The sequence below is a fragment of the Hirundo rustica genome, chromosome 5 (genome assembly GCF_015227805.2).
Source record: "Hirundo rustica isolate bHirRus1 chromosome 5, bHirRus1.pri.v3, whole genome shotgun sequence".
Taxonomy (NCBI): domain Eukaryota; kingdom Metazoa; phylum Chordata; class Aves; order Passeriformes; family Hirundinidae; genus Hirundo; species Hirundo rustica.
Window position 1 is genome coordinate 56545024 of NC_053454.1, and position 20482 is coordinate 56565505.

The window sequence follows — 20482 nt, forward strand, 5'->3', positions numbered from 1 at the left end:
TGGATACTGAAATCCTGTCATTCACAAAATGCATCTGTTTCACATATCTAATCTGCCAAACCTCTTCCATTCATCTTAGAATTTTTTGGTGTTTCTTGAGACACAAATGTACATGGTCAGAATATAACAATATTCTTGAATCTTCTTTTTTTTTTTTTTCCAAGTCAGTATCTTCAGCTGTAAATTATGAAGACATGCTACCTGCAAATAAAATGTTGCTGTTAATCAGAGAGCCTGAGAGATTGTGACAGGAAACTGAAATCAAACACAGTTTTTGGGTAGGACTGAGGTAGCATCAGATGCAACTCAGAATAATCTGCTGAAATGATTCTCTCTTGTTCTTTCAGATAATGTTTAAATTACGTAGCAGGGGGCACTGAGCCCCTGTGTGAGCAAAGACAGCTGGCACAAGGGATTAATAGTGATGCCGCTGCCTATCACAGAGGTTTGGCCCTGTAATTTAGAGAAACAGGCCAGAGTCCGGAGGAGGAGAATAGGGCAGCATTTTCCCTGCTGCTCTGTTGAGGTCAATTAGTGGCATTTCTGCTGCTTGAGTTTCAGTTAGGGAAAGTGTCTGAACAGTTTTGTTTATATTGTGTATAATGCACATATCTATGTATATTTGTGGAAAATCGATAATGGTATGAAATGCTTGCCTTCAGTTTTCACCCCTTTTGTGTAAATCAGGGATGAAAAGTTTTTATAACATTGTGTCTCACCAGACCTCTACTGCAGTGAATTTGTTGGACTCATAAAATATCATAGAGGACAAGACGTCCATAAATTCCCTCAAATGAATTCACAAACAGTTAAACTACTGCAACCTGATTTTCTCTGTTTTCCTGGCTCCTGATTAATTACACTTCCAAAAGTGATTCGATGTTGAAGGACGAACAGACGAGATTTGTTCCATTAGGGAAAAAAGAAAGAAAGAAAAAAAAAAAGCTAAAACTTTCATCCTGCTTAGCAATGTCTGCAAAAATGGCAGTGTTTACCCTGAGATGCTGCAGGACAGGAGCTGTCTCGGGCTGTCCAGTTTACCGTGTGTTGACAGTCACCTACAGGTACCCTTCACTGGAATTGCAGTGGTTCAGTGTGGCACCTTTCAGATGTGCTCTGCTGTAAGGCAGGAGGCCTGAAGCTGGTAGGACCCACAAAAGGGTTTGTTAGGTAACAAATGGCAGCCAAATATAAAGTCTGGAACAAGAAAACAGCAGTGATAGTTAACCAGATTTCAAGCATCTTATGGTGACCAGTCTGGCCAGTTCTTATTTATTGTTGCAAGTAACCCAAGGTGTTATTATACTAAAGATTTTTTGTGGTGCAAATGGGCCTAATAAAAGTTGAATTTTTCTTCAGTGAATGCATTACTGCTATAGAAATCTGTGCCATACATTTAGAACTATACTTTTATTCTGGTTTATTCATGGTGGTCAGCCGGGGCCAAAAAAAAAGCTGGAGGAACCTTTTAGTGTTGGCCAAAACTAAAACCTAAACAAAACCCTCAGACCTCAAACAAAAACCAAAGGAAAGATACACAAACAAAATGTATTGTGAAAGTAGCATCTGCTTTGATAAACAATGCATTTTGCAAGATTGTTATTCAAGCTGATTGGCTGTTGAGATTTAAAAACAGAATTTTAAAATGGTTGTGATTAAAAAACAGTATTGTAAAACACCTTCTTGTGACGTCTGAATCTATTGTAAGATTTTATCTTTTGCTTGTTTTTAAGGCTCCAACTTGGTAGTTGTAGGTGCTTAAATTACAAAAATCTAAGCCTTCTTCTTTATTTAAAGAACAGAGTATTCAGGACAAAGAGGATCGGGGGGATGAAGAATGGCTGATAGAGAGTCTTTGTACTCATGAAGAGAGGTAGGGGCATGGTTGTTTTTATAGCCACCCTTACAAGGGCTTTAAAGGCTCATTCTGCTTCAGAGATGTCATGTTCCTTTTCCTGTATCCCATCATCATTCACAAATTTCTAACCGGCCTAAGTTGGAACTCCCTGTCATTCAAAAGAACATGAAATCTGTTATTATTCATGTATCTGTTTAATTTCACACCAAAACCCAGAAACGTGCTGTATGGGGAAAAAAGATTATAAAAATACAAGATTTCACAGAGAAATATATCAGTTTATTCAGCTGCTCATTTCTATTCCAATGTTTGGATTCAAAAAGAAAAAGCAAAAAAAGAAAGCACTTGGCTATGCAAGCAAAATTGGATTTTGTCGCTTTTTTTTCTGAGAAACAAGGATGGGTTTCTCTTAAGTCTTCCTTGACAGAAAAACAATCTTCCTTAACTTTTGTTTTGTTTAGGAATTTGACCATTCTTATTTGTATTAATTTTCAGTAGGTGGATTAAGGCCAGACATCTAAGCTACTATTCCTGACTGAGCGAACATATAATTTATTTTCTAGTGCCTTTTTTTTAATTGTGTGTCAAATGTGTGTGGAGGAACTCCTGAGGTCTTTACAAAGGAACCTATTTTTGTAGAACATCTAGATCCTACTTTTGCGTGGTGCACTGTACTTGGAGAGGGGAGAGATCTAAATTGTGTGGTTTTATCACCAGGATCACAGTGAACAGTCAATTACCTTGGAAATACGTTTACTATGCACATTATTGCAAGGGGTTTATGTAGCACAGGGTGTGAAAACTATCCTGTAGTCTCCAGGAGGCTGTAAACCATGTGAAGAAAATTTCTTGTCTAAGTTCAGCTATTTTTCATGGATAGAGAGCCATTTTTCTGCAGAGCAGCTTCGTGGCATTCAGTGCATGTTGCAGCAGCTCACGCTACCATTTTGGAATGGAGAAGAGGAATCAATCAGCTGTTTCACAGTGGGATAATTCCTTGCAATTGATGCCAGGTCAGTTGGATTTAAGTTGATTTGTCTTATGTTTAGTGTCCATGGCAGCTGGAAATGTTATCGGAAAGCACTTAGGGTCAGTCATAACTGATTCTCTGAGCATCTGTTCTGTTTAGGAAGCAGGTTCAAACTAACTTATGATACAGGGAATTAGTGTCTTTCAGTGCAGTGTTTTCAGCTTGGCACTGAGAAGCAGGCAGCAGAGCTGGTTGGTTGTGCTTTCTGGACATGTGGCCTTTGCGGGGTTCAAGAGAACAAGGAAATGTATGAATATATTTTATATATTCATATATTTTATGTAAACATCGTTTTAATAATATTTCATGCCTGTTTAGAAGCCTAGAAGATGGCAACAGAGTTGAAGTAAGCAAGGTGCTGTAGCTTCTGCCTGGTTCAGGGGAGTTTACATTTGCAGCTGAAGTATAAAATCACTGGGAGGTGACTCCAGCTACCCTCGCATTCGCTGGTCTGTCGCCCACTCAAACTGCAATTGCCTTCTTGTGGTGCATAGTTCCTTGCCTGCTGCAAGAAAAAGAGCTAAGTGTAATTGGGATTTTAGTGGCCAACAGATGTTTCAGAGACAGAAAAAGATCCCCTGCTGAGCCCTTGATAAAGGCTGACACCCCTCTCTACCCCCCCAAAACCCAAAAAACCAACACGGTAAAGCCCTGAAACTTAATCCCAAACTCTAGAGCTCTGGCATATGACCGAGTTCTACTTTTTTTTCATTCACATTTGCATTTCTAGTTCAGGACAGAGAGTGCCAGTCCTCCAATGGGATTGTGCAAGGGCTGTGTTATGCTTTATGAGCATGGGCCTCCAGTGAGACTGATGCAAAGCTGCACTGTCCCCATGGGAGCTCTAGGAAGCATTTATGCCTTGGGCATGCTCACTAAATGGTTGGGATTTTCCTAGAACAAAAAGGGCATTTGGGTTTATATCTCCCTTAAAAGCTTTCTCTTCTTCAGATGACCATGAGCATTATGAACCCGTGTAAGGGGTGTGATTATTATTGCTACTGATCTGATGGCTTGTGTGCACAAAGCTTTGCAGCGTGTGCAGTGTTTGCACACTGCAAGCTTGTAGTCTGACTGGGATGGGTATCAGGCAGATGGGTTAATGATTTATTGGGAATGGAATTAATCAAGTGTGAAAGGCTGGACAAAATTAAGAGTATTTATCTTGCTATTTTCTCGTGAGCCTAAAGAAAGCTTGGCCCTTTGGACATCAGAAGGTTTCTAGCTGTGAAGGAGTAATTGAGTCACAGCTGAAAATGAAGCCAAAATCATAGGAAGAACAAACTATGGATTGTAGAATTTTTAAAATTACATGGAAGGCTCTAAAAGGAAGAGCCTGAGAATTATTTCTGCATTTACATTTAGGGAGTCAAAAGTAGGATACAGTTGTGTTCTTGTACTTCTTAAATTCTTTAGTATAAATAGTTATAGAAAATTTGCGTTTGCCCTTTTCATGTCAATGTACTTTGGTATCTTGGGTATTCTAGTCCAAATTCTTTCAAAGTAATACATAAGTTTGTCATTTCAGTTTTCCTTTGGTCTTTCTTTTCCTAGTGCTTCCTTGCATTTTGTCATTTAAGTTTTCCTCTGGTCTTTCTTTTCCTAGTGCTTCCTTGCATTACTCACTACAGAGTTCTGGTGGCAAAGACTGTCTCAAGGATGCTCAGCTTGTTCTTGCTAGGGTACACCTCACCTTATTAAAGGTAGTGTTTTAGGAGAGAGGCGAGAAGTCTCAATCCATCTGGTGTAGCCAAGTAAATTAAGCTCGTTCCTTTATTGTCCATAGCCACCTTGCCTTACTGGGCCAGACACCCACAGTGGTTGCTGTTTGCCCCTTTTCCCAGCTCTTAGGGGAGCTGGGATACAAGAAAGAATAGAGTTTCTAATGTCATGTCACATTTGAATTGCATTCAATACCTGTGAAAATCTTGATTCCATATGAGGTGTTGGACCTTGCATGTTTGTGCAGATCTTGAAAGTCTTTTATCTGAACATTTGTTCCTCAGCAGAGTCAAATATTTCTGAAAACTTTCCTCAGCAACCCAAGAACAGGAGATGCAGAGTCACCTGTTTGTCTAAAACATTTGTGCTTCAGGTCTGCTTTAATCAGTTAGAGCATTCCTGCTAACTCTGAGGGCACCCATGCTTTGAAGTGGTGCTGTGGGGCTCTGCCTGGAAAAAGCAATTCCAAATTGTTGTTTACTCATAGCAGGGAGACTTTCCCTGCAGTCAGAAAGATGTATGAGCTGGTGTCTCTGTGTCTTAGAGGCAACAAGGAGGGAGGAATTGTGAAATAGCCTGTTTTAGTTTCCGCTTTTTCTTTTCCCAGATGGTTTTTCTAGAAAATTGCAGACTTTGTATCTTTGGCTCCTTTTTTTCCTTACTGAAGAAATTCCTATCCCCTGATTTTATCAAAGTCACTTTGTTCCAATGCTACAGAACAAAGAGAACTAAAGAAAAGAACTTGGCTTTCTGGTGGTGTTTACCTTTTGTGTTTTAACACGCTTTTCCTTGTTTTACTTTTATATAAGAACCTAAAAGGAGCATGATTGGTTTTGATCACTCCTTACCTGTCCAGTCTAAGTTCACAAAACTGTAATTTTTTTCCTAATGTGCTAGTTTGCAGTTATCTGTATAACAGGAAACTATAACCTTCATGATTCAGAATTTATGCATTAATCACCTACTGTATTTCTGGGTTTGCATGCGGAAAAGTAAATGGCACTTGCAGCAACACCCCTTGGCATGAGCAAACGTGCTTTCTTTAAATAGTTCATCTCCCATTTCTTAGTGAAACTCTGGAACTTTAACCATATTCAGTGCATAAAAGATTATCTGTATTATCCCTTATGCCTCGAAGAACTTTTACCCAGCATTATCTACAGCTAGGCTGGAGCAAGAAAACACCCACTTTTGCTGGATTTGCGTTTGCCTCAGTCAAAGGGGTGTTTCTTCCTTTAGCCATTCTGCATTAGCGTGGCACGTTCTAAACAACAGCAGCATAGGTGAATGGCTACAGTCCAGCAGTACAGAAGCTGTTCTTTCCAGTCAGGTATTGATCATCAGAAACACTGGGTATTTTCTTACTCCATTAAGAATTTTTTTTCCTCATATATTTAGGGTTTTAATCAAAAGAAACCAGGAAGTATCAAAATACCTTGTGTGTTTTGTAAAACAATATGTAGCTGCCATTTGATATTAACAGTTTGCAGGGATTTTCAATAAATCCCACTTGCATCCTGGAGCTGAGTTGTTCTAGTAGTGTTTTGTTATGGGAGTAATTAAAATTTGCAAATGTTAAAGCTTAGAAGGGGGCAAGCTTTTCAGAAGCAAATGAATCTGTATTTTAGTTGTTTGAGAAATAAGCTGTTTCGTAGCTGCAGAATTTACAGTGTAATCTGCTCATGGATTGCAGCCTTGCACTCCATAACTAAGCTTCTTAGTTATTTTTTAGAGTAAGAGTGCTTTAGTTGTGTGGCTACTGTATTAACATGTAAATACAAACCAAGGCAGGGATTGAGCACCCTAACTTTGCAAATGAATGAAGCAACTGTCCTTGTTTTGATTAGAAAGTTTGGATTATAGGTGTCCTAAGGTCCCTTCCAGGGTGAGTGATTTTTTGGCTCTGTTCTTGAATAACCTTGAGGTGTGAATTAGCTGGCTCGGTTCAGTGATCAATTACACACTTTTAATGTTGTGATGGTAAATACAGTTGTTGCAGCTGAGCATGTTATTCCATGGTCCTGAACAGCTTTTCGTATCTGCATCATGCATGTTTTGATATAGGAAAGATAAGCACTGGTAGAATGTTAAAAATTTTATCAAATAAGTAAAAGCATGGCTAAATATTATTTTGGTTGCATAATTTTTTCCTCTTAAGCAACCAAACCTGTTATTTTTTCCCCTAAATTGAATAAAACTGGCAGAAATTGCTGTTTACTACAGTGCCGCATAATTAAGGTACCCTGAAAGAGGATCTATAACAGGATCAAACTTCCCTGGCCTTTCATACATTTGTCCCAAAGTTGGAATTCTGCTTTTGGCTAGGATATTAATTCTTTTTACAAGCACCCTTTATTAATGGGGTGGTTAACATGTGTAAGAGAGCAGCTTGTAAGAATGAGATCCAATGGCATACAGTTCAGTTAATCAGAAGTTAATTCCAAAGCATTCAAGCTTAATATATATGTTTTATTCAAATCTAATAATTTCCTTGATGCTGCTTGATGCAGACAGCAATTAAGTATTTTTCTCTATGTATTCCACAAAATATAGGTCATTTTCACCAGTCATAAAGTGCCAGGGACATCTGTGTTGAAGGCAAATGTAACTGATTTTGAATTGGAGGTTGACTTGGGAGTGTATTAAAAATAGTTTTGATGTGATTCAGTACATACCTTCAGGCAGCTTTGCCACTGACATTTATCTAAGGAACAGCTTTATATTGATTTTATTCTTTTAATAGAGAAAAACAAATTTCTGAGAGGGCAATATTTTCCGTTCATCTGTGCTGAGACAGCTACCTCAATTTTTTATCTTTTTCTTTTTTTCCTCAGAAATAGAAAGCAGATTAAAATCAAGTGCCCGAAACAGGAAAAATACATCTTGCTTTCACCATTGTGGTAAAGGCTATCTTATGTGAGGCAGGCAGTGTTTTACTCTGCTCATCTCTTTCCAATTAGCTTTTCTTCATTGTTTTTTTTGGGGTGTGGTTTTTTGTTTTTTTTTTTTTTTTGCTTACAGTAGTAGCCACAATTTCGCACACTTACCACTCCAGATTCATCCTATGCAAATTCAGAGCTGCTTCCAACATCAAAGTTTAATTTTCCTACTCTCGGAAGTGGCTAGGATTTATTCAGGGAGTGAAGATATTCAGCTGCAAATGAAAAGATGCTATGAGAGATGATGACAAGATCATCATAAACTTTGACTAATTAATCTGCTGCAGCATCTTGCAGGGGTAGGCTCTTTTTCTCATAATACCTGTTCATAACAGTAAGTATTACCTCTGGATGTGATCTCTTGGGCTGTCTATCTTGGGCATTCCAACCAAATATAGTCGGGGAGGAATTCTGTCTTGTAATATCTGGCTGGAGAAAAAATGAGAAGCTGGTAGCAAGACCAGACTTAGAGCTCATTTGTTCCTGTCTTCTGCATGTGAGCTGTGATCATTTTGAATATATGCTTATCGGTCCCTTGTCTTTTCAGTGTGATTCTTCTTTTTTGTTTCATATGTATTTCCTTTTCAGTACTATTCCAAAATAGTTTCTTTCCTTTTCACTCTCTTTTCTCTTCCAAAAGCTGTTTTAGAGCTACTTGCATGATTTTTTTGTGGATTTTAACATGCCATCACTTCTCTTCCCAGTGGAAGATGATCTGTTTCTGCTGGGATATAACCTTAATAATTACATTGTTCACACCACTGCTTTCCCTGGTTATTCCAAGAATAATTAAAATGTGACTGTAGACAAAACAGAAAAGCACTCTTTTGCAGTAGAAACACTCTCCTTGACTATTATTAATCCACTTGCAAATTTCAGTTCATATTTATCCTCAGAGGTGCCTTGAAGCTTCTTGTTAAGCAGTGGGTCTCCTGTTACAGTGCTGCACATTAGAACTGAAAGAAAAAAAGCTACATAAAAAAAGCTGATAAGCACAAAGCTTTGGTCTCTGAAGTGAAGACCAACTTGACAGGATATTTGAACATGTATATATCCCTATTATAACTGGCAGCAATTATATGAAAAATGTGGGCAAATTGCAGGACTTCTTTCTTTGATCCAGCATGTTAAAGACGTGACAGCCCACGTTTGAAATTCTGAAGGAGTTTGGGGATCAGACATTGCCATTCTCTGCTGGCACACTTTGTCATGCTGTGTGAATTCGTTCAGGTCTTCATTATTTCCTACACTTTTGTTTACACAGAGCAGAATAGCCAAGTTTCAGTAAAGGAAAAATATATTTACAGCAGTAAGAACATTACCGAAAGCTTCAGAGTACTCATACAGTGGAGAGAGTAGGTATTTTCAGATGAAGGAGAGGGGATTTTCTGCACTGGAAATACATGAAATTATTCAAACACATTTTCGAAACAGGAAGAGTTAATAATTCATGAATGTTAATCTTTGAACATTAGTGTTTTTAACAAAGGTTTTTAAGTGACAACTGACTTGATCAATTGCCCCCTCTCATTGAATTAGGACAGGATGGGTTTTTTAAATAACTTTAGATGATGATGCTATTTCATGAATTTTTTTTCATGCCCTGAATCTTTACGTTCATGAATGAAATGTAATGAGATAGTAATAAATACTTTAATTCTCCTTTTGTAGAACAAGTGGAGAACTACAATTTGGTGAAGATAGGGAGTGATTTCACTGTACCCATTGTGCACATGCCATGTATTTGGGTAATAATGTCAAACAAACAGAAATGCTGGATTTGATTACTTGATATGAATATATATTGCTTCCCTTTATTGAGATTATCACAACTGATGGGACTTGGCATAGATATTGGTGGATGTCCTATGATTCTCTTACAACCTTCCATTTTGCAGCCACGCTATTCCAGGTTTAAATCTAGTGAACTTTTTCATACAAGTAGTTCTTTCTACTTTATCTCCAGCTGCCTGTTGATTCCTGTTTAAATTGAAACATGCACTTCTAATTTTTTTATTTTTTTTAAATTCCATACAGGCATACATTTTAAATTAGTAATTTAACCATTTGTTTCCATTCTGTTTTGTTGTAGGGCATGTAAACACCTCTCAGAGTACAGTCTCAGGAGCATGGGAGGTGGTGAGAGCAGCCCCAGGGCTAGTTTGGGATATGGATTTCAAGTACAGCAGCACTGGTTTAAATACAGGTGAAGCAGCTGCAGCAGTTTTTCCTCATGAAGAACCTTGTTTCAGCCCTGGATCAGTGCATTTGGCACAGATGGTTGTGCTGTGGGGTGAGATGAGCAGCCCTGCCTGCCCGCACTGTGATGAAGAAAGCAGTATTGCAGCAGGGCAGCTGGCTCCTTCATCTCTCTGAGTTAAAAAGTCACATGGAACTTTCCTGAGGATTTCCCATTGGCCTTCTGAACTTTCACAGAAGGTTTTAAATACACTGTGACAGGTGGAGGCATTATCTATTGGGCACGAGGGAGTTACCTGTTGATTAGGGGATGCAGGGATGAGAAACCACGATGAAAGTATTTTCCCAAAAGAAAAAAAATTACTGTGATGCCTTTTCCAGATCAAAGAGCTCAAGGTGGTGGGTGCAAGTGCTTAGGCTCTCCTTGGACCAGCACAGCAAGAGCCCAGACCTCTCAGGCTCGAGGTTTGCATCTCTTAGGCTCAAGGCAAGCACAGTCTCCCTGCCCATGATCCAAGAGCCATTTAGGTGAAGGATAGTGCAGGCTGGGTAGAAAACAACACTCCTAGGCCAAAAGATTTTATCTGACTGGGCCAAATTGCCCATTCCCTGGGTACTAATATCATACAGCACTGAGGGTGAGGAAAGTATTCAAGGATGAGCAGAAAAGTTTACTGTGGGAGGCTATATTTGAGAACTGCAGCTACTGTTGGTTTTTCTAGTCTGTTTTAACTGCTCTCATTCCATGGTTTCTTCTCTGCTCTCAGTAATTATACTAATAGTATTGATTTAATCCTTTCAGCCTTCAAAGAGCTGTTTGAATAATAATTAGATAATCCTCCTGACCCCTGGAGAGACAGATAACCATTATTAAAAGTAAAAAGTCCTTGTATAGAAAAGGAAGATCTGATGGGAGCACTGCAGGTAAAGAGAAGTTCATGCCTGAAATTTGGGCATGCCTTTAGTCCACATTCTGTTTTGAAGAACAGCTTTCCATAAGGAAGGAGGTGTGGAGTGAAGAAGAGGATGGCAAAGCATCAGCCAAGCCTCAGTGGATCCAGGCAGCAGTTCCCTTGGGGGCTGTGCCACTGTACAGCTCAGAGGATTTTCTTTATCTTGCCTTCATGGCTGCTTTCCTCCTCCTGGTTTTAGTGCCTCCTAGTTTTGTTTTGCCTGAAAGTAGATCATGTGTTTGCTGCTGAGTCTTGTATGTTTTTATGGGTTCTGGCATACAGATGCCTGGATCATGATGAAGATTTGGGATCCCATTGTGGCTTTGGTGTTTCACAAACAGGTTTTCTCCCTGTGATGCTACTGCTGTGTGCAGTCTCTGGCTTCCCAGAGTATTTTACTCTATCAGCAATGTTCTGTTCTCCCAATTCTTACCCCCTTGGGTGATTTCACTCAATATTGGATAGGCAAAGTATCAGAAGTGGGTAAAGAAGTACTGGATGCTTATGCTCTCACGTAAAGCTCCAGTCCCTGGTGAGTGATGCTGTTTGTCTCAGTAGCTTCTTGTTTTATAACTGCTTTATGTTGTAACACAATTACCTCAGCATCAGACCAGTTCTTTATTCTGACACTTCTTAAACATCTCAAGTGATGTGGTGGCAGCTCACACTAGAGGAGATGTGATCAAGGAGACCTGCGCAGCTGAGTGTGAATCTGTTTTCTGCCTGAGGGAATTAGAAGTTACATACATGTGTGATTACTTACAGGGCACTGGAGGAGCCTTGTGTGAATCCAATAAACACTTTAAAACATGAGTTTGTTTTGTCCTGGGTACACCTTTCTGTGCCATGGAAAGGTGTCATTCATTCCTGTTGTACAGCTGGAGGAACTCAGCTCTGTAGTGATTCATCCGGCGTGTATCATGTACAGAGGAATATGAGTATTGATCTAGGCCATTAAAATATATCATGCTTCTGTTATTTTATAAGCATTAACTGCACACAAGGACAACATCATAAATTTTAAAATGTATTCCAGTTCATAAAACTCACCAGTCTATTGTTCTGCCCAGGGTTACTATTAACAGTCACAGTAATTCCTGCAGACAGCTGAGGAGCTGGGTATGACTAGTAATGCATACATAATACAAAGTATGTCTTCTCAATAGACCCTTACAACAAATTCAGGGAGAAACCAAATTCCCCTAATTTTCTTCCCTTCCTTTCTTCACTTTCCACCATTAAGCTCTGTCTTGATTGTGGTATGTTATAGCTATTGACATTTCAGTCATTGATTATTATAGCAATGTAATGCATACAGCTGGTGAGTATAACTGCAGCATGACAGCGTAATTACCTGCTGGCTTTCCAGAAATCATTGGCAATATGTCTAACGTTAAAAGCATTTAAAAAAAAAAAAAAAAAGAAAAGAAAAAAAGAAAAAAAAAAGGCTTTCTTTGTTCTTTTTTTTTTTGTGTTTTGTTTTAATATAAACTATTATAAACCCTCTGTGGAATATGAGACTCTGGTAATGACTCAGTGGGCAGTGGGAAAGCAATCTCAGACACTGTAAAGTGATGCAAAAAAGGTCATAAACTTGCTTTTATAACAGGATTATTCATATATTCATTCATTAAAAATTAAGCACATGTGGGAGCACATGATACACTGAAGTTGGCAAGTATTGGTAAATATTTTCTTGTCATTTCTTCACTCCTGATCAATTTGTGTGAGTTGAAATTACTCCACATTAAGTCTTGTCTTATTTAGTGTCATTTACACTCAAAGTTAGTTGTTCCTACTGAAGACAAGTGGCATAAGTAGCTACACAGTGTTTCAGAAACATAACTTTATCTTTATGGAGGGATGGTTGGGTGGTTGTTTTGTTTTCATTTTTAAGTCTTTACAACGAACTTACATTTAACAGAAGAACATGAAGTTCTATGTAATTTATCTCATTTTAGCTAAAAGTTGCTAGTTTTTTCGTTGTACTGTTAACAGATTTTTGTTGTTTTTGTGTGTTTGGCTGGGTTTTTTGTGAGTCATGCGGAAGAATCAGTGTGCTCCAAGGTCTTGTGGCAGAGCTGCCTATCTCAGCCTGTTAGCATTGCTGTGGGTGTTTGTCATTGATGTGCCATGCTAGAACGTAGCTAGGACAGGACTGGTTGGGCAGAGCTGGATGTGGGGCTGTGGACCTAAATTAAGACAGCTGTAATGGGCTGCACAAGGAGGCCTGTCTAGTTTAGTCTGTGGCTGCCTGGGCCAGTATCAGATGCCTGGGAAATCCAGAAGTCGGCTGAGCATGGAGTGGCAGACGGTGACTCAGGGCTGTCTAGAGTCAGCGGTGATATTTTCGAGGTTAATAGCCTTCAGCAGATTCCTTCTTATGTGAATTTGCTTAATCATATTAGCGCTTATGTTGACTTCTGGCTTCCACAGCAACATGAGGCAGAGAGTTTTACTGTGACAAAACAGTGTATGAAGAATTATTTCCTATTGCTGATTCTAACTCTGATAACATAACTTGGTGCCACTTTTTTTTTTTTTTTTTTTAACAGAAAATGGAAGGGTGTTTTACTTTTCATTTTTCAGTATGCCACTCATTTTATGTATCTTCAGCATATTTGCACTCAGACAGTCCTTTTCTAGGCTAAAAAATATCTCCCCAGTCTGTGCAGTTGTTTTGTGTAAGGAATCTCTTTGTGCTTTGGATCCTTCTTACTCCTCTTTTCTGTAGCTTTTCTAGTGGTAGAACGTTAAGACCAGAACCAGAACTACTTGGGATGTTCACAAAGTGGATGAATTTACACAGTGTTGTAACTAGTCTTTCCACTTCTATAACTTTCCTAATACTTGTCAGCTTAGGACCTGTTTTTTTCATCCCCATAATAATAAGTTCCCACATTGTTTAGAACCTTATTGATGTGATTTTTTTGTTGGTGGTGGTGGTGTAGGAGTATGCAAGTGACATGATAAACTTTGGATTAATGACACCAGTTATTGTAAAGTTTTCCAGATGTAGCTAAGTCATATTTGGGGCCATAGCCTTCACAGGCATTGGAAAGAATTTAAAGCTTTTTTAGAGTTCAGTGTTTTAACATTTCTGTTTTTCACAAGCTGGGTAACAAATCAGGTTGGTTTTAGAATCAAAATTAAGCTAGAGCTGCATTGTATTTGCACATCAGCAGCCAGACAAGATTTCTATCTCTACTTTTCTTTAATTGCAGGTATTTATGAGCCGCTATTTCTTGTATTATTGTGGTGAACCTACTCTGGATGTGAAGATTGCCTTTTGTCAGGTGTGTGTTCCTTACAGGTAAAACAAGGTACAGTATATACTTGTACTTTATTTTTGCAATACATGCTATAATAAGAGAAAAATTGAAGTGAGTTTCAGCAGCTTACTGCAAGTAACTGTTTATAAAAATGAGAATAAATACAAAAAAAATAGAGAAATGCACCATAAAAAATTTCTTGTCTCTTTGCCCTCAAGTTTACTATTTTGTAATTTGGTCTTAATGATATTTGATTTTACTTTGATAAACTATCAGTTAATATTCTAAGATGTTTTAGTGAAAGATAACGGCACAGTTTTCAAACAGAAAAACTGCAAATTAAAACTATTTTATCTTAGTCTCTCTTCTTCTGAGACAGAACCTTTTGCATTGTAGCCTGTGTGTTACCTCCGCTGAGGTGTAGCGACCTGGTTCAGGAACGACACGGCAGCCACAGCCAGGCTGCTCGGTCCATCAGCTCACAGACACCAGTGTGGTGGACGGCTAATGGCGTTTATTAACTGGTTACATGGGGTTATAAAACCTCTGTTTGCTACATCACATCCGTCTGCTTACGTTACAGGTTAGGTATTGCTTATCTTATCAAGGACACTGACCAACTAAGAGTTGAGGGAGGGGTTCTGTCTGCCCGTACAGCGCGATATCTTCCGACCGCCTGTCCCTGATCTCCCACATTTCCCCCCCCTCTCATGACTAAATAAAAAGTATAAAAGTATAAAAGTATAAAAGTATAAATGTTATAAAAGTATAAATGTTATAAAAGTATAAATGTTATAAAAGTATAAATGTCATAAAAGTATAAATGTCATAAAAATACAAAAGCTGTTAAAGTTAGTATAATAGGATACAAAAATAATATAAAATGTTAGTAACAAACACACTTTACGATAATTGCATGCGTTCGACAAATAGGATGTCGACTTTGTCTAAACGTCTTCTAACAAACGACACTAACTTGTTCAAAATGCAAGGCCCAAAAATCAATGTCAGGAGTACCATGGTGAGAGGGCCTATTAATGTGGGAACAAGGGTGGCTAGCCATGGGGACTGATTGAACCATGACTCGAACCATCCTTGTTGGGCCTCTCTCTCTCTCTTTCTCTGGGCCAGTCTTCCTCTCAGTTCGGCCATGGAGTCTCGCACGACTCCGGTGTGGTCTGCATAAAAACAGCATTCTTCTCTCAAGGCAGCACACAGGCCTCCTTGCTGCATGAGCAAGAGGTCCAGTCCTCGCCTGTTTTGCAGCACGACTTCTGAAAGCGAGGAGATAGATCTTTCCAGAGAGGAGATGGATTTTTCAATTCTCAGTAAGTCTTCGTCAATTGTCATTTGCAGCTGAGAAAGTCTTTGATGTTGGGTGACGAGAGCTGAAACACCTGTGGCTGTGCCAGTGGCTCCTAGACCAAGGAGCATTGCAATGGTTATACCTGTCATTACTTCTCTTTTGCGGAGCAGGATGGTTTCTTCTAAAAAGTGATACATTTCTTCTTCTTGGTGATACAGGACTCTAGGAACAATCAGAACTTGGACACAAAAGTCAGCAAGGTTATTGAATTTACCAAGGTACACACAGGGAGTTATTCCAATTTGTTGACAGACCCACATTCCTGATAGGAACGGAACTGCCCACTTGTCAGTCTTTTGACTAGGTTGGATGAACTCAGTACAGATATTTCCCATCTGCTTTGCTACGGTTACACTGCCAAAGCATTTGCCTCGGCCTGTGACTTGACTCAGGGTAATTTCTCTCCGGGGGGTGTCCCACTTACAGTTGTGTGGATTGTTTGCTGCAGAGTATTCAAAAGGAGCATCAAGGGCGACACCCTCATAAAAAGGAGGTTCTGCATTATAACATAACTAGCATGATTTTGTAAAGTTCGGATTGGATTGGTTCAATGACAAAAAGGTAGCATTTAACACACTAAGAAACAAATTGTAAGGATTTGACTTAGGTTTTTGGTAAATAGCTAAAGGACGGGATGAGGAGGAGGTGCCAGATGTGGCTTCCCTCTTTTGTCTGCGTGCTGCGAGATTCTGATAGGGTTTGAATGACTGGGGCACTGAAGGTGGGAGTCTGATAATTTGCACGTTTGCCCAATCTAAATGCCTGGCTGCATTTAAAGCATGCCATTTTTATCTTCTTCCAGTCTGTGAGAGGAGTTTGTTCTGACTTCCCCTCAGCCCAAGTAGAAACATTGTTGTTACTGATTTTATATACTGTTACTTCTTCTTTGTCAGAGCCGGAGTCAGAGCCGGCAGCAGAGGACTGGCTGTCCCAGTCCCAGCTGAAGTCCGAGTCAGAGCCGGAAGTCGACTGACTGCCTGCTTCCGGGCTCTGGAGCTTTTTGGTCGGGCTCCGACCCGGCCCCTTTCCCTCAGGGCTGGGCCACTCCTTCCCCCTGGGCCTCCTGTACCTGCGCTCCCCCCGCCTCCTGCTGTGGGAGCTTCTTGCCTTAGAAAAACGCGCTTTTTGGCAAAGATTGGCTTCAGCTTTCTCTTTGTGCTCTCCTCCCTTTTTCTGCTCGCGCGCCCCCGCGTTAGCAAACGAGCTCTCTTTGTTTTCAGCGCTATCTTGAGGCGCATAAGGTGGAGGTCCCTCCCCCACTTTTTCAGCATTCCTAGCTTCTTCAGCTAGACCGCTGTAAAATGACTGCATCTGTTTTATCTCTTCAGTGAGCGGCCTTGAGCCCGGGGGCTTCGAAGCAAGCTCTTGACCTTCTGATCCCGAGCCCATACATTCAGCCAAACTGACTTCATCAACACTTTGAGCATTATTACTAACATTCTGAGTACATTCTTTTACATTCTGAAAATTCTCAACAACAGTTCCCTCTGAGAAAGTTTGCGTTGCTGCTGCGATACCTAATTGGGGGGAAACCTTTAAACAATTTCGCGCAGCTCTCCAGGTGTCCTGTTCCTGCAACGCCTTCTGTAATGATTTTACGACCCTCCCCCATGCTTTAAGATTTTTCCCTGAGCTGGAAGACATTGTGTCTTCGGCAAGAGCTTTAGTACATTGATCCCAAACATCTGGGTGGAGGATATCCACCGGACGATCAATAATACTAAGTTGCAAAAGCCTCGTCACTGCGAGGGTAAAATCTTTTGCTTTACAATCAATTCCCCACTGCTTATGAATCTGAGAAACGACCTTCACGAGAGCTTCCATCCTCTGCGTGGGTCCGGAGGCGTCCCTCCCGCCGAGCTGGACCAGCCGCTCGGCCGTCGTTCACCCGTCCAGGCGACTCCCGATGTCCAGGGCGACTCCCGATGTCCAGGGCGACTCCCGGACTCCAGGGCGACTCCCGGGTTTCAGCACCACTTGTTACCTCCGCTGAGGTGTAGCGACCTGGTTCAGGAACGACACGGCAGCCACAGCCAGGCTGCTCGGTCCATCAGCTCACAGACACCAATGTGGTGGACGGCTAATGGCGTTTATTAACTGGTTACATGGGGTTATAAAACCTCTGTTTGCTACATCACATCCGTCTGCTTACGTTACAGGTTAGGTATTGCTTATCTTATCAAGGACACTGACCAACTAAGAGTTGAGGGAGGGGTTCTGTCTGCCCGTACAGCGCGATATCTTCCGACCGCCTGTCCCTGATCTCCCACACCTGTGACTATAATTTTCTGTTTACCTGTACTGGAAATGAAGGAAATGTAGTTAAAATTGTGGTGTTTGTCTTGTCTCCCATTGAACACCATGTGCTATTGAGATCCTAGAGCCATGAGGCTGCACTAAAACCAATTCTGCATTTCTACATCACCCTTGAAATTGTTGGTTCACAATGTGTGGAAGCCCACAAAGCTGAAACTAAATCTTTGATGCAAAGGAAAAAGCTCATTGATTTATCCTGTTTTTGGTTCTCTTGGTTAATTTAGTTAACATATATAGTCACAAATCTATGTGCGTAATTTTCCCTTGTGAATGAAAGATTACTTTTTTGCTCGCTTCTGAACAGCATTTTGTGCTTGAATTCTGTCTCTCTGTAGTTTTAAAGGGTTTTTTTGGTGAGATGAGGCATCAGTAATCTAACTAACTGAAGAGGTATTAGGGACATTCTTTGCTTTTTGAGGCTGAAAACAATCCTGCATTCTTAGAAATGAATTTATGATAAACACTATTTTTTTTTTTCTTTTATGTTACATGTGCAGTCCAAGTGAAAGCGCAGTTATAAAAAAGAAAGGGCTATTGCTTGTGTGTAAGCATTTAACATGAAACAGTGACAGGTGTTGGAAAGTTTGCTTTGTGTTTTTTAAGTCAGGGACACTAAATATTAATTCTGCTGAGAAGACTGAATCTGGACTTAGGAATCATCAGCTCTGGGATGGGTCTTGGCTCTTCAGTTTGATAATCTGCTTAACTGTCTTTTCTTTTTTATCACTATTTCCTCATGTGCATGTGTTTAGCTGGCTTAATTCTTCCACTTTGTCAAATGTAGTATTTTTGTAATGTTTTGACAGAGTTTGCTTAAAAAAAAAAAAAAAAAAAAAAAAAAAGAAATTGCAAGCATTTCAAAAATAGGGTTTTTTCTCAGATTGTATGAGAAAAGTGTTATTGATGAAAAAAATACTTTCACTGTGCAGAATAGCGGCTTTTTGCACAGCTCTCCTCTCCTTTTTACTTAGACAATTTTGGATGCATTTTTATCACTGAGTGAGATTAATTCAGGTACCCAGAACAGCGTCACCCACTAAATATGTACAAAGAGATACTGTCCTGACATTGCAGGGAACAGAATTCCATCCTCCAAGCACTTATCGCACAGATACCTTTTCAAGGTCTTCAGACCTTCAGATCGATTCTCTTGAGGATAAAAACTGGTTTAAGCGTCATTTTAATTTATTCTCTCCATGAAGATAGGCCTTGATCCAAATAACAGCTAGAACTATGTGCAAAAACAGCCTCTAAATTAAGTGTCTGGTTGCATTAAGACCTGTCTTGGATGCTGTTCATTTGTATTGTTTAGAGGGGGATGGGGGTTATATCTCTGTCCTTAGTCCAAACATACAGATCTTTATTTAGAGACTAGGAAGAGTGCCCAGGTGGTAAAATTGTTTATTCCATTCTTATCCCTCCTTCCATCTGAAATTTATGCCTCACTGCAGACTTTCTCCAAAGAGTTTGTGCTCAAGTGCCTTTCTTAAAGCTCCAATATTGAAGAGAACCCTGATTATTTTTAGCACGGGGGGTGTATTTTTCTTGTAATATATATTTGTGGCCTAAAAGGCATAGCGTTATGTGCTCTGAAGGAAAGTGACATGTATATAATTACAGGCTCTTCTCTTTGACATTGAGCTTACACCACTGAGCGTACTAGTTTTGCATGGTGAAATGCTAATTCAGCAGGAATGGAATTTTAAGGATTTCCAACTTAAGGGAAAAAAAAAAAAGAATGGCCCTTTCTGAGAAATACTCAGTAGCATAAGTAGGATGAATATATACCTCCCCACCCCTTCACACCAAGGTGTAAAAACACTCAAGTCTGGAATTATTTGACATGGGTAGCCAATTCGTGTTCTGAAACAGACACCTTTTTTAAGGCTGAGGAAAAGCACATCTGCTTTTCTATCATAACAGAAAAGTAGGACAAGGAGACCTATAGAATTTTGTTAGGCTTTTGTAAGGCTGGTATCGCCAAAAAACTTTCATCTGTAGGATTCTATACGTTTTTACGTAGCACAAGGTAATGCAATGTAGTATTAAAATTTAATGTCTGATTCTACTCATAAGACAGGTGTATCACGAGTAGAATAGGACATTAATTTTTAATATTGATATATTAACAATATCTAACAATTCCAAAAGAAAACTGACTTCTTCATCCATATTTTTCTCAATTTAGTCTTTCAGTATCTTTTTTTTAATCAATATCAAGACATGTATAGCCTGTCAGAATTTACCTGTTCCCTAAGCTGTAGGTATATAGGATACCTTTATTTAGGATACAATTCTAAATATATTGTGTCCTATGATTATGCCTTCTATCCAATGGGAAATTAGTTGGTATTCAAAAGTTATCAACAATTGATATATTAGATTTCTATTACTAAAATAAATCTTCATAGGGTCAAGGGCTGTCTATTTCTAGCTAAAGGTTTGATTATTTAGCTCCATACAGTCTTTATTTGTAAAAGGGAGAATCCTTTCATTAGCTGTTGTCTGCACATCAAATACTGTAATTATATAGTTCTATTGAGAAATCTACTTTCTCTCCTGTATCTTTGGCTACATTTTGCATTTGGATCACTGATCTAGTTCCTCTCCATAAGGAAACCTGATTCTCAAGGAACCTTTTCTTTCAGTGTTTCTTGATCAGCCCTTTCAGCCTTCGGTGTGATGACCAGGGCTGGATGTCACCTGTGTGTCAACACTGAGCTCTTCAGGCAACAGGGGGGATGAGGAATCATTTCAAGTAGTGTTTCCTTGAGCAGATACTCACAGATTGCTGGTCTGTTACGAGTCTGGCCTGGAATTAAGGACA

At 39.6% G+C, this 20482-nt stretch overlaps 1 protein-coding gene across 10 annotated transcripts in view; it reads left to right on the forward strand.

Moving 5' to 3' along the window:
- The window catches only part of MAPK10 (mitogen-activated protein kinase 10), a 158704-nt gene that overhangs the window by 61345 nt on the left and 76877 nt on the right, over window positions 1-20482 (forward strand). For 8 of the 10 annotated variants that reach the window (XM_040064726.2, XM_058420530.1, XM_040064733.2 and 5 more), the window contains one exon: window positions 13926-13997. In XM_040064726.2, coding sequence (XP_039920660.1) covers window positions 13932-13997 — 66 coding nt within the window. In that variant the 5' untranslated portion in view covers window positions 13926-13931. Of the gene's footprint in view, window positions 1-13925; window positions 14025-20482 lie in introns of all 10 variants that reach the window. The other 2 variants (XM_040064729.2, XM_040064731.2) reach the window with 1 other exon arrangement.